General features: G+C 32.1%; 1 protein-coding gene across 2 annotated transcripts in view; it reads right to left on the bottom strand.

The window, feature by feature from the left end:
- LOC118445150 (uncharacterized) overlaps positions 1-14,752 on the bottom strand; it is a 61,611-nt gene that overhangs the window by 26,356 nt on the left and 20,503 nt on the right. For both annotated transcript variants that reach the window (XM_035874195.2, XM_085655663.1), the window contains 7 exons: positions 14,268-14,464; positions 13,091-13,765; positions 12,096-12,576; positions 10,450-10,703; positions 8,996-9,118; positions 7,155-7,412; positions 6,404-6,583 (listed from right to left, as the gene is read on the bottom strand). In XM_035874195.2, the coding sequence (XP_035730088.1) occupies positions 6,404-6,583; positions 7,155-7,412; positions 8,996-9,118; positions 10,450-10,703; positions 12,096-12,576; positions 13,091-13,765; positions 14,268-14,464 (2,168 nt within the window). The remainder of the gene's footprint in view (positions 1-6,403; positions 6,584-7,154; positions 7,413-8,995; positions 9,119-10,449; positions 10,704-12,095; positions 12,577-13,090; positions 13,766-14,267; positions 14,465-14,752) is intronic.

The following is a 14,752-nucleotide window of genomic DNA, read 5'->3' as shown; positions in this document are numbered from 1 at the left end:
ATTTGAAAGAATATATGTGTTGCCCTGTATTTGTCGAGATCCTTAATCCAGAGTGATACGACAAAAACGCATTTACAGCAGAGTTGCTTCGTATTTCGTGAACGAATCGCACTTTAAAGTGCGGGTCGTTGAAAAATCGACGAATCATGGAACATATACATATATATATATATATATATACGTATATACTTATGTACGTACATACATATATACGTATATAGAAGAAACCACGAGAGTTTAAATATTCTACGTAAGTGCATATAGGAATGTCTTGAAATATTGGGTGTATCTCGGAAAAAAGAAAAGAAGTGAAAAGAAAAAAAGTAGGAAAGAAAAAGGAAGAGAGAAAAAAATATTTTTGCCTTAAACAAAAAAGATTCGGGTTAGAGGAAAAGAAAATGAGAAAAAAAGAAAGAAAAAAAAAAAGAGGGAAAAAAAAAAGAGTTACCTGATAAAAAAAGAAAAGACTTACCTGATAAAAAAATTTCTCAAGTGGCAAATTATCAGGCAAAAGTGAAAAATAGGATCCTCCTTTCAACAATCTTGTCTCACGCACACTCTTCCCTTCCTCCACCACCTCCCGCACCCTCTCCGTAACTCTCACCTCGTCCTTCTTTTAAGTTGACAAATTAAACGAATTAAATGAACATTTTCCGTTAATCGAGAAGAATTAATTTGTTTAATTATAATATAACTATACTTTAGCCGAGTGTTTGTAAATCATCGTCTGATAATTGAGTTAATAGATCTATTCGTAATATCATCTTTTGTTGAAAAGATCATCATCTTTTTTCAGGAACACCTGGTGTATAATACTTTGGGGAGCTCTCGCGAGAATACAGTTAAGATGGTCCCCTGTTACTCGCGCGATATGAGAACCAAGTAAAGAAAAGGAAAAAAAAAAAAGGAAAAAAAAAAAAAGGAAAAAAAAAAATAAAATGTAAAAGGTAAAGGGAGAGAAAGAAAGAGAGAGTATCTCGAGAATTTCTTTTTTTCTTTCTGCCTCATCCCCTTTTTTCTATCCTGAAAAACTATAGAGACCAGTAATATAGATATCGTCCTCGAGGGATCACAAGTCAAGATTCCAGATCGAAGTTCTACCACGAAGAAAAAGAGAAATAAGATTAGAGAGATAAAGAGAGAGAGATAGAGAGAGAGAGAGAGAGAGAGAGAAAAGAGAGAGAAAAGAAAACGAAATGAAAGAGACAAGGATAGAATACATAGGAATTTTCGCACTTTCAAAAAAGAAAAGAATAAAAGGAAAGAAAATATATTTCCTGTTCGAATAACGGAGAACGGGAAAAATTTTTCATACGTCCTTCGAATCCGTGTACTCCCTTTGTTTGACCCGTGCCGATGCAATGCAATGAGAGAGAAGAGAAAAAGAGAAAAGAGAGAGAAAGAGAGAGTCTTCCTAAATTTATACAGTAAATATACGTGGAGTCACGCTCTGACGATTTTTCATGAACTCGCGTAAGTTTTTTCAACTCTTTGCTCAGCTTAAAATCTTCCAATGGCTTTTCACACTATTTCTTCTTTTATTGGTCACTATTATTGTTTGTTTCTTTTCTCTCTCTCTCTCTCTCTCTCTCTCTCTCTCTCTCTTTGTCTCTCATTAGTTTCGATATTAATTTTCAATGAAACGAGATCAATCCAATCGTTAGACGTGAATTTTTTTTTTGCGAGACACTAAGGAAGAAAAAAAAATTCCTCGGGAAATTTAATTAAGTATAACGAATTTACATGTAATAATTAGGAGGATCGAACAAAATCGACTTGAGTTATCTTCTTAGAATAGACCGGTAACTTCGATACACTTGTCGGATTCTCAATGCAATTAGATCGTACTCCGAAATCGAATTAGAATTCAGTAGAGATATTCCAATGTGTACCGAGTAACGAGGTCCGAGTGAATCATCCGATGTTATCAGTGCTATGTTAGTTTAAGTAATTAATTAGTTGTACGCGAATGACCAATTTAATGATGATAATACATTAAGTTATGAACTAGTGAAAGTTCAATTACATCATACGATAATTGATATATCATTAATCATTTCTATAAATTATTATGATCAATCGTTCTAATTCATTCGAAAAATTATCATCTATGCGAGAATCAAATCGTTATATTATTAATTTATATTTTTACAAAATGATAATATTTATAATCGTATTTTAAATATCATTTTATTTCAATCGTTAATTATTATGCGAACACTTTAGCATAATTATTTTGCATCTCGGTGATCTTATTCATCGTCGAAAATTTCAAAAGAAAATGACGTACAATGTCAATTAATTCTGAATTTAATGACGACTATTCATGAAGTTACGAGAAAGTAAAATTTCAATCTCACCAAAGTGAAAATTAATATATTTAACATTTCTAAATAAATTATTATAATCAATCATTTCGTTCGTATATATTGTAAAAATTTATTTTTAATTATTTAAAAATAATCTTATCCATGCTCAATTGATTTACACTTTTATAAAATAATAATATTTACGATAATATTTTTAATATCGTTTTAATTCAATTCAACTAATTATTATTCAGACAAATTAATCGAATTATTCCTCATTCAAACTGATCTTATTTCTAATCGAATATTTCAGAGGAAAATGGCGTATGATGTTAGTTAAGTCAGACAGAAACATAAATTGATCGAACTTCAGCATCAATGGTGAATATTCTGATAACATCGATAATTGTATCATGGTCGACGAATTCAATAATGACAATTCATCCAGTTACGGGCAAATGAAGTTTTAATTACACTATGTGATAATTAATATATTAATCATTTCTATAAATTATTACAATCAATTGTTCGAATTCATTGTCAAAGTTTCCTCGGATATAATCTCATTCTTGGTCAATTACACTTTTACACAAAACAATAATATTTATTACAATATCTCAAATATCATTTTAATACAACTACTAATAATTATTATTCAAACACGTTAACCAAATTAATTCTCAATCTAAGTGATTTTATTTTTGTTCGAAAATTTCAAAGGAAAATTGACGTAGAATGTCAATTAATTTTGAATTCAATGAAAATAATTTCATGTAGTTAAGTTGAAGTAAAATTTCAATTACGCCAATGTGAAAATTAATATATTTAACATTTCTAAATAAATTAATAATAATCAATCGTACGGATTCAATCGAAAAATGTATCTTTATAAATTAAATTACACTTTTACAAAACAATATTATTTATTAACGTATCATAAATATCATTTCAATTAATTACTAATTATTATTCAAACACATTGACCAAATTATTCTTCATCTCAGTGATTTTATTTTTGATTGAAAATTTCAGAGGAAAATGACGTACGATGTCAATTAAGTCAGAGTGAGAGAGAGAGAGAGAGAGAGAGAGAGAGAGAGAGAAAGAGACATAAATGAATCGGATTTCAGTACGAACGCTTGGACACTTTAATAACGTCGATAATTGTATCCTCGAATTACGATTGGTTCTGTTCGAAAGGGCCAAGTCCTTTATCGTGTTCGTGCGAGTGCACAGAATGATTTAGGCGCGATACTAACACGAGCTGTCGTCATGCCGCGAGCACAGGATCCACGTGTGAACTAATTCGATTAAGTACACGGATGATCTACGTAGGTACGGACGAGGCCGTTAGGAAAATCTCGTTAGTGCCTTCATATCCCCGCGGAGTTCTCGTTATATCTACATCCTAACGTTGCTTTACGAGCATACGAAAATTTTCTATCGTTGAAAGACCTTAAATGAAGTTCGATGAATAAATATATATATATATATATATATATATATATATATTCATTAAACGATATTATTTATATTACGTATACGATATGAGAAATATAAAATACAAATTATGGATAAAAAAAAAATAAAATAAAAATTAAATGCAACGATGAATCAATCTCCACAAAAGAAAATCGATTAAAAATCGATCACTCATTTTCTCAAGACTCTTTCGATTAGATATTATTCTTCGTTATTTTAAGAAAGAACGAATTTCCTAGATTTTTCTTAGTTTTGCGATCGAAAAAGAAAGAAAATGAAGAAATTTATACGAAAACATCTCGATAAGTAAAAATAGAAGATTGTTATTTAATCGGGTAAAATTATAAATCGAAATCTTTATAATTTATAACGAGTACGACAATAAACGTAATATTTGATTATGAATCAAATTAAAATCCTATTTTTATTGTTTTTACTTTCCCTTGAAGATCTTTTCTTTTTTTTTTTCTTTTTCTTTTTTTTTGTTCAAAATGTCTAAAAACGTCTTCCTTTTTTTTTCTTTTCTTTTCTTTTCCTTTCCATTCCGTTTTCGTTTTATTATTCTTTCATTTTCTTCCTCTTCCTCTTCTTCTTCCTCTTCTTCTTCTTCTTCTTCTTCTTCTTCTTCTTCTTCTTCTTCTTTCTCTTCTTTCACTTCTTCTATCTTTTATCAGACGACAGGATAATATCATATAGCACCAATTGTAATTCACCGTCGATAGTCGACACGGAGTTACGCGCGAGCCTCTACACAAAGTGGATCCATGTTCGAGCTGATTCGATTATTTACGTCTCGTACGATGTTACGATGAGGGGCTTGACGAGGACCCTCTCTGAAATTTCGTTAGGGGGGACCCTTCATCTCCCTACGGGGAATTGTTATCCCCCGGTAGCCATCGACCCGCTCGAAATTTATCCACCGTCCATCGGCTTTTAAAACTGAACGCTTTAAACCCGAAAATTACATTGCTTCTCTCGTACGCGATACAGACAAGTGCTTTTGACTATTACCATATTTATATCAGTTTCAGTTACTACGTTTAATAACGAAAAGTGATATTTGCGGTTTTGATAAAAAAAAAAAAAAAAAAAAAAAAAAAAAGAGGAAAAAAAAAACTAAACAAAAATAAAAAAAGAAAAAAGGGATAAAATAAAAAAAGCGAAAAAAGCGATCTCTTTCTCTCACTCTCTCGCTCTCACTCAACTATCCCCCTAGTAGAATTTCTCTTGCGAATAACGAAATAAAACAAACAAACATCCGGTTGAACGGAAGGAAGATGTGAAAGGAGAAAGTGGGGTTATGTGAAAAATCCCTTTTTAATTTACGCCGAATATATTTACTCCTTTTCATACGTCGTATTTGTTTTGAGATATAAAATATAAATCCCATTGATATATTAATGAAAAATTACAATCACGTTAATTAAGATTGAAAACATATAAAACGAATTCCTGCGAATTTCAATGGATCAACATAATCATTTTCACTTTAATTTGTATTACGTTTTACCAACATTCCTGATAATGATATTGAACGATAAAAAATGTAAAAGAGAAAGAAGAAAAAGGGGGCGGGGGGGGGGGAGGGGAGCTGTCAAAACAAATATTTAAAGAACGAGAGACAAAAGAGAGAAAAGAAAAAAGAAAAGAAAAAAAAAAAAAAAAGAAAAAACGGGAAAAAAAGATAATAATTATTTTTATTTCTCAACTTATAACGAATAGATATTCGTTGTTCTTTTAATTAATGTAAATAAAGAAGGAACGACTTTGCAAAATGCATAAGGAAAGATAGTCGTGTGGCTAACAGTTATATGGTTCTAAATCGGTTGACTGTGTCCGTGCGGACAAAGTTTAACTTCCCTAGGGGTATCTATTATCATTAAACTGTATAATCCTGTATATCGTGGAATAACTGAGTAAATAACTAAACAACATGCTAACGAGCTACCGTAGTTAACGTACCAGGTACTGAGAGCAACTTTCGGTATTACACTTACAACGCTCTATGAAATTTCGCACCGCATTGGTAGAAAGTGCAATTTGAAACTGAAACGATCAACGTGAAGCACGTCTAAGGTCTTCCAAAACTATATAAACATCTTCTAATCTTTATACAAAGACAAATATATATATTCGTATTAATTAATGATCATGAAATTTATTATACAATTACATAGTCAATGATTAATTAATTAATTAATTAATTTATATAAAAGTCATTACGTATATATGATAATTAATACGTACGTATATATAAATGTATGTATAATTATATATACAAAATATATGTATATATATATATATATATATATATAATAATTAATAATATATCATTATTATATATTGTTATAATATTAATATAATAATTATATTATTATTATTATTATTATTATTATTATTATATATTATATATTATATATTATTATAATATAATATAATATATATATATATCTTTTTTTTTCAAAAATGTCATGATCAATTTAAATATCAATTCATAAAATAATTTCGTAGGAAGTAAGCTTTTATAAATGATTTAATCATATAGACGATAGAGAAAATTGGATCGTATAACACGTCCAATAGATTTACCGTAAGGATCGAGTACTACTCACCCACGCAAGAGCCGTCCGTGGACACCTCGTATCCGGGCAGGCAGGTGATGGAGAGACTATCTACGATCGGTTGATCCTTCAGTTCTGTCGGTTCGGCGCATCTGTAAGATCCTTGCGTGTTGATACATCCATAACGGCACACTTCCGTTTGTAGATCAGGTACTGCGCATTCGTCTACGTCTGATCAAAAAAAAAAAAAAAAAAACAAAAAAAAGGAATACATTAACATTTTATTATCCCGAACGTAATAATCTTTTAAATAATTCTCATTACATAATGTAATATATTATAAATATTAATCATATTTTTATCTCTCTTATAACACAAATTAATATATTACTTATAAATAGGTATACCTTATAATGTACTATATTTATATAATAATATATTATAAATATAAATATATCTTCTAACATATATATATATTTGTATGTATTCGAGAATATGTTAAATTTATATGAAAAAGCTAATTACATTTTAATGTAATTCCATTTAACGTTAAACTCTCTTTCTCTTCCTGTCTCTCTCTCTCTCTTTCTCCCATATCGATAATATGAAAAAAAAAAAAAAAGAAAAACTATCTAATCTTATTAATTTTGTCAAAAAAAAAAAAAATAAATAATAAAGATAGACGATTTAAACGTACAATTTGAAAAGGATTTGTTATAGGTACCAAGGCAAATTTCCTCGTCGACATTCAATTAACGCGATTAAACGCGAGTGGTATACCCTTAAGGGAGATGAGGTTTACCTTGACAGGTCTTCCAGTCGTCCTCGAGCATGAAGCCGTCCGGACAGAGGCAGAACACTCGACCCATCGTCGAGAGACAAGTGTGAGAGCATCCGGCGTTGTTGACACTGCATGGACCCGCGTTCTGGCACGTGTGGTTATCGGCCGACAGAACTGTGTCCTGGATACCCTCGCAAGAGCATTCGTAACCACCTACGAGGTTTCGACACGTGTCCTGACAGGGACCATGACCGTTGTTCAGCAAGCATTCGTTGATGTCTATACATCATCAATCCACAATTAATTTATTGAATTTAATCGCTTTACTATTCGACGATTTTAAAGAGAATCGATCGTTCTTTTTTTCCCGTTCTTTTGATAAATATATTTCGTACTTTTTGATCGAATCAATTGATCTATTAAATCGTATTTATTATATTACTCGACTAATCGTTAGACATTTCATCGGTTTTTCTTTATATAAATGGACGAAAAATATATGTATTAAAGAAAAAATTTTATATATATATGATATCAATAATAGTGTCGCACGTTGGCAAAATTCGTTCGCGTTACGTCCACCAAAAATCAAAATTGTGATCGTTGACCTGTCCGTTCGATTAGATGAAACTACAGATTTTCGAAATATCGAATAGAGAGAGGAAAATGCATTATTTGTTATCGAAGAATAGTATCGAAATTTGAATACGGATATATCTATATCCACTAGGAAGGAAATAATGGTTTTCTTTTTTTTTATTTTTTTTTTTTCACCGATTCGTGGGAAAAAATAAAAAAGAAAGAAAAAATGAAAGAGAGAAAAAAAAAAAGAGAAGAAATAAAAACGTTGGTCGAACGTAATGGACATTGAAAACAAACGTGATTATCATTTTTAATCGATGAATATTTTTACGTTCGAACGATCGAATCGAGAGAATTTGATTTAATCGATCCGAAAATTAGATTTTTTTTTTTCATTCTTTTTTTTTCATTTTTTTTTTACATATATATCTTTTTTTCTTTTCTTTTCTTTTCTTTTTTTGTAAAAAAATTTAATTATTTCACGATCGAATCGTCGTTTCTTTCGTACGAATTAATAAACTGTTTTATTAGTTAATTATTCTCTTTTAATATGTATATAAATATATATATATATATATATACAGAGTGATAAAAAAAAGGATTCGATTATTTTAAGGACCAGAAATTCACTAGGGATACACCAGAAATATTATTATAAATATTAGAAATGCATTAGTTCGAGATTGTCGATATAAGTTTATTAGGAAAATAAGCAAAAAACTATGACTAATCTAATAATGGAAATATATGTTAATTCGACATGTTTGTCAAAGAACTCATTTATTATATCGAACGCTCATGAATAATAAGAATTAATTTACATCGAAAGGGTTGATTTCAGGATTTACTTTGATCAAACGTTTTTAACTTATCTCGAACTAGTACTATAAGCCTTTAAGATATCGATTCCTTTTTTTTTTTTTTGACTTACATGTATATACACACACACGCACACGCATATATATATATATACATATATATATATATTTTTTAATAATTTCTAAATATATAAAAAAAAAAATATATATATATATGTGTGTGTGTGTGTGTACATATCTAATTTATAATTTTATTTATGAACATTTGTTTTTATTTCTCTAAGGATTAACGTGAATAAAAAGTATTATTATTCGAGAATAAAAATCCGTCGTTGAAAATGATTTTTCCATGGTGATTCGAGAGAATCACACGGTGGTTCGCGTTGATTGAAAAGAGCCGACGGACCGGATCGAATTCCCAGCACCACTTCCGACGCTCGGGATTGCTCGTAAATCGCTCACCTATGCACGTGAACCTGTCCTCGCCCTGTTTCATTCCCTTCGGACACTCGCATCGAAAAGATCCAGGAGTGTTCACGCATTTGTACTCACAGCCACCGTTGTTCTCCTCGCATTCGTTCACGTCTGTGGTTGGGATGAAAAAAAAAAAACAAGAGAGAGAGAGAGACAGAGAGACAGAGAGAGAGAAAGAGAGAGAGAGACAAAAGGAGAAAACAGAGAAAAAGAAAAATCAAGCGACCACGGACACAACAGGATATACGTGATTTTACACACCAGTTATATTGTCACGAAGCAATTAAACGTTTATACTTTCTTCTTTTTTTTTTTCTTCTTCTCTTTTTTTTTTGTTTCCTCTTCTTTCTCTTTTTCCTTCGTCCCTTTTGCTTTCGTTTAACACACTTTATTTCCTTTTTCTTTTTATCTTTTTATTTATTTATTTATTTCTTCATTTTTCTCTTTTCCTTCATTATCCATTTCTCCTTGACGCACGTTCGCATTTTAAACATTAATCCAAATCATTTTAATGTAAATATTGTTTTATTCGATTATTTCTTTTTTTTCTTTTTTATTATTATTATTATTATTATTATTATTATTATTATTATTATTATTATTAATATCTCGAAAGCTTTTTTCGTGCGTAAATTACTTTTTTTTATTTACTCGGACGACATTGAAGTTCATAAAGAATATGACGGAAAACACGCGGGTATTATAGATAACAAAAGAATATATAAAAAAAACAGACAGAGAGAGAGAGAGAGAGAGAGAGAAAGAGAAAGAGAAGAATAATAATGATGACGACAATAATAGTAATAACAAAAAACAAAAAAAAAAAACAAAAAAAAAAGAAAAACAACAGAAAGAGAGAAAAAACAGGAGAAATTAATTGAAAGCACTCATGCGGTTTGTTCAACGCGGCAAAATTTAATTGCAAGTAAATGTAAAATATATATGTTTATATATATATGTAAACATATATATATGTATATATATGTTTGTATATATATGTAAACATATATATATATATATATATATATATATATATATATGTAATTATACATGTCGACGATTGTGTGGAACGTAAAGTAATGGCCGCACCTAAATTCAATTTGCGGTATGTATTTATGTATGTATGTATTCGTGCACGTCGACAACGTTGGATTAATATCGTGAATTATGATTTATCGGCAAATAATATCGATATCGACGAAAAAAAAGGAAAGAAAAAAAAAAAAGAAAAAGAAAACAAAAAAAAAAAAAGACAGAAAAACAATTTTATCAAAGTTATCGTCGTTATTACAATTTTTCAAAAACGTATCGCGTAAGAGTAAATGAGTGAAAAAAATCTACGTATTATTTACATTAAATAATATTATAATTCTGAATGATGAAATTCTTCGTATTCAATTAAAAAGAAGAAAAAACGAATTAAATAAAAGTTTATCTCTCACCTATGCATTTGTATGCATCCAATCGGAAACCATTGTAACAAGAACAAACGGCTCTACCATCGATTTCCTTACAAACATGTTCGCATGAGACTTCTGAGCATACACCGTCCGTTCCTTGTTTCAGTTTACATTTTGGTACTTGTCCGATCCATTGACGATTTCTGCAAAGCAATCGACTTCCGGTCGATACCATATAAAACCCAGGTGCACACTCGTAATCGGCTTCGAGATACTCGTGTCCCGGTATTGAGGATCTATAACAAGGAACACGCAAATGATATTCGCAAATGTCATTTGCGATAAGGAAAAGGACAAAAAGAAAGAAAGAGAGAGAGAGAGAGAGAGAGAGAGAGAGAAGAAAGATAATGCAACGAAATGAGCTACGATTTAAATGAAAGTAATTATTCTCTTTTTCTTAATTCTTCTGTTTTTTGTTTTTTTTTTTTTTTTTGATTTTCATTTCATTTCATTTTTCTTCGCTATCTTCTTCCTCTTAATTCTTCTTGTTTTCTCTCTTTTTTCTTTTTTTTCTTTTTTTGTTTCTCATTAATTTCCAGCAAGAACAATTAAAATACGTCGGACAGGCAAACGCATTGTTGAATTCGAACGAGAGGGGATCGCTCCTCGATATCGTTTTCCATATTCTCGAGAGTATTTCGAATGATTTTCATCGATGAAAACGTATCAATTAAAAGGATCTCGATAGATCCTCGATACGATACGATAAGATCTTGGAATTTCAGTAGGAGATAATATCGTATCTTGATTCTTCAACGATATTCGAGAACGAAGATAAAACTCGATTTCGAATTCGTTTTAAAGGAATATCTATATATATATATATATATATATATATATATATATATATATATATACATAACACCTTTGTATATAAAAACTAGATACTGGATTTCAAAGGACTCTTGCGAGATATACTAGTGATTTTTTTAAATAAAATCAAAAATTACGAGAGATCGTAGGATTTCGTATGAGTATTAGGAGAACAAAGTAAAAAAAAAAGAAAAAAAAAAAAAAAGAAAAAAGAAAAAATAGAACAGAGAAAGTAAAAATCGAAAGATATCCGATTATATTCCCGTTTGGTTTAAACCTGAGAAAGGATGATCATTTCGTACGGATATGGACGACGAACGTAAACGAGTACTAGTTTTCAAATGGGAAGTGAGAAAAGGTGTTTGTTCAGGTAAGATGAAAGGAAAGAGGATTACTGTGCAGGAGAGTGCCAATTTTATATAGCAATCCCATAAACACCGTAGAAAATCCCTCACGCGTTCGGAAAAGCTGCTTGCACGGTTGGATTCAAAGCTTTCATATATATATATATATATATACAAAGACACACACACACACATACTCATACACGGTGTATGGTATTAAAAGTAATTCAATTTTCACTTGTGATTCCACTCTCGAATACATTTTCATTGCGATCCGTCGCAATACTTACTGAACGTGTTTCTTATATGCGTCAAAATATTATTGCAACTCTAAATCGATTGTAATTTAATTCGATCTAATAATCATTGTTAATTTTTCTTATCTTATATGTATGTGTGTGTGTGTGTGTGTGTGTGTGTGTTATCGAACAATAAAAAATCAAATAATTTATAATAAATCTATTTACTCACTTTACATATTTGATAAGAGCATGCCTAGCTAGCGGTGCCGGCAAGAAAGTTCCGTTTATGCATGATAAGTCGCCTTTTGGATTATCCTCGTCTAAGGTATTAGTAGTCGTAGTAGTCGTCGTACTTCTGGTAGTAGTGGTTGTACTCGTGATTAAAGATACGATTGGTTGATCGTGGAAACGTGATGTAGAGGTAAATTTTGGCCTATCCTGACGTAACTTCAAGCTTGACGTCATATAAGCGTTATAATCCTTCATCGTTCTTTCGAGTACTTCATTTTCAAGATCGAGAATCGGTAGATCCTCCTCGGTACGCGAATAACCCAACATTTTATCGGCGTCATAACGCGAATTACCGAATCTCGCTCTATCGTCGATCGTAATCTCATTCGATAATTTGTTCTTCTCATCGTCGTACGACGTAACATCTCGATGTGTCGTAGAACCAGTTAGTAGAACTCGATTACTCAAATTTATCATACCTGTCGTTGATTATAATTTATAAAGGAACGAAAAAAGAATCTTTGATGATTGATAAGCGAGAGTTTTTAACCAGTTGCGATGCAAAGAAATTTACGATTGCACGTGCCAGAACACTCGAAAGGCAAATCACTTCGAGGCGCAAATAATATCACTGTCACTTTTTTGTCACTGTCACTTTTCATTTTACAGTTTGAGAATTGATACTGATAATTTTCCACGATAAAGCGCAAACAGAAACTGTGCCTCGGTAAAAAATATCATTAACGATTGACGTGTCACTGTTAATTTTTTTATTTTTTTTCTTTCTGCAACAATCGCCTGACGTTAACATCTCGTTAAACATCTCGACGTGCGTGGCACGTTTTTACACCGCAAATGGTTAAGTGAGAGAAAAGAAAGTGGAATAAGAGTGATAAAAATGAAGAAAAAAGAGAAGAAGATCGAAGAAGAAAAAGAAAAAAAAAAAAGGAAAGAAAGGAAAAAAAGTATTCTCAACTACAATCAAGCACATACCAGATCTAGCGATCTCCTTTTCCAATTGTTTAGAAAGTTCTCTCTCGACGTTTTCAACGTACAAGTCCCGCCGTGGTGGTACTTGAGGCAAACTCTTTCTATCGTTCGCATTCGTCGTCGTAGTTGTCGTTGTAATCGATGGAGCTCGAAGATTGGACGGAGCACCGGTGCCAGTGCTCGAATCTAAACTATCGAAATTGCTTGAATCCTGTCGAAAAATGCTGACGTTCTTTTCCCCGTACGTCAAACCTATGTTCGAAGAATCGCCGAAGGATCGTTCGGATCCCTCTTCTTCATTTTCCGTTCGTTTTTTAAACTTCGAAGCACGCCTTCTCTCGTCGTCGGTCTTTCTATCCTCATTTTGCCTTGACCTCTTTCTACCCCTTTTTCTATCCCTATTCTTACGTCTTCTTCGTCGTTCACCACGTAACTTTCTCGCTTGCGAGTATTTCGACTTTTTCGACATTTGATCCATATTAACATTTTCTTTATTTTCATTTAACGACGATCTACCACCGCCAATTCTTATCTCATTCTCACGTACATCCGTAATACCGTTGATATTATAAGAAGAATTATTTCTTGGATCCTTCGTTCGACGATTTTTCTTACGGGCTTTGTTAATCTCACCGATTTCCGTAGACCTTCGTTGTTCGCCCAATGACGTTGTAGCAGCTAAAATCGTCATTAAAGATATGTTCCAAGAGAGAGAGAGAGAGAGAGAGAGAGAGAGAGAGAGAGAGAGAGAGAAGAAAAGAAATTTCAAGAAAAAAAAAAAGAAAAAAGAAAGAGAGAAAAACGTCGAAGATAACGCGAAGAGATAACGATTACGCGACGAACGAGAGTTCATTTCGATTGATAAAAAAAAAGAAGAAGAAGAAGAAGAAAGGAAAAAGATAAAGAGAAAGAGAAAAAAAAGAAGAATACTCTCCAAGAAATTGGACGAGAAAAACAGAAGGAGGAGGAGGAGGAGGAGGAGGAGGAGGAGGAGGAGGAGGAGGAGGAGATGGAGGTGGAAAGAAGAAGGGAAAAAGGAAAAGAGAAAAGAAAGGAAACGAAAAGAGAAAGAAAGGAAGGAAAAACGATGAAGTAAAAAAAGAATAAAAGGGAGGAAAAAAGACAGACAGAAAGAGAGAGAGAGAGAAAGAGAGAGAAAGAGAGAAACAACTTTACTCACTCGTATTCAGTGTCTGTCGAAGGAAGGAAGCTCTCGTACGGCTCTCCGATGGATGAAGAGCGACGTTTTTATTTTCTCCGTTGGACCGAGACACAGCATCCTTATCCTCCTCGTTCTCATCCTTCGACTTTCTTTCGGACGAGAAGCTCCTTGTTTCCTCTTCGAGCATCTTCTCCCCATCGAGAGACACGTCCCAGCTAATGGACAACATAGCCTACCGTTTTTCTCTCCTCCTCAAACTTACCCCCTCTCTCTCTCTCTCTCTCTCTCTCTCTTTCTCTCATCTACCCTTTTTTACTCTTATTTCTCTCTCTCCCTCTCTCTCTCTCTCCCACACTCTTCTTCCCTTTTTACCGACCAACAAAGTCTGGGCCGTTCCACTCGAGCGCGTACAACGTCGGTCCACCGCTTAAATCGACACTTTTATTTCCCGTTCCCTCCCCCTCCTCCCTACTCTTACTTCTCCTTCATCCTCGTTCTTCTCC

This window comes from Vespa mandarinia, chromosome 3, assembly GCF_050613455.1.
Source record: "Vespa mandarinia isolate Hongniang chromosome 3, ASM5061345v1, whole genome shotgun sequence".
Lineage (NCBI taxonomy): Eukaryota > Metazoa > Arthropoda > Insecta > Hymenoptera > Vespidae > Vespa > Vespa mandarinia.
The sequence above is the reverse complement of the archived record's forward strand: the minus strand, read 5'-3'. Positions and strand labels throughout refer to the sequence as shown.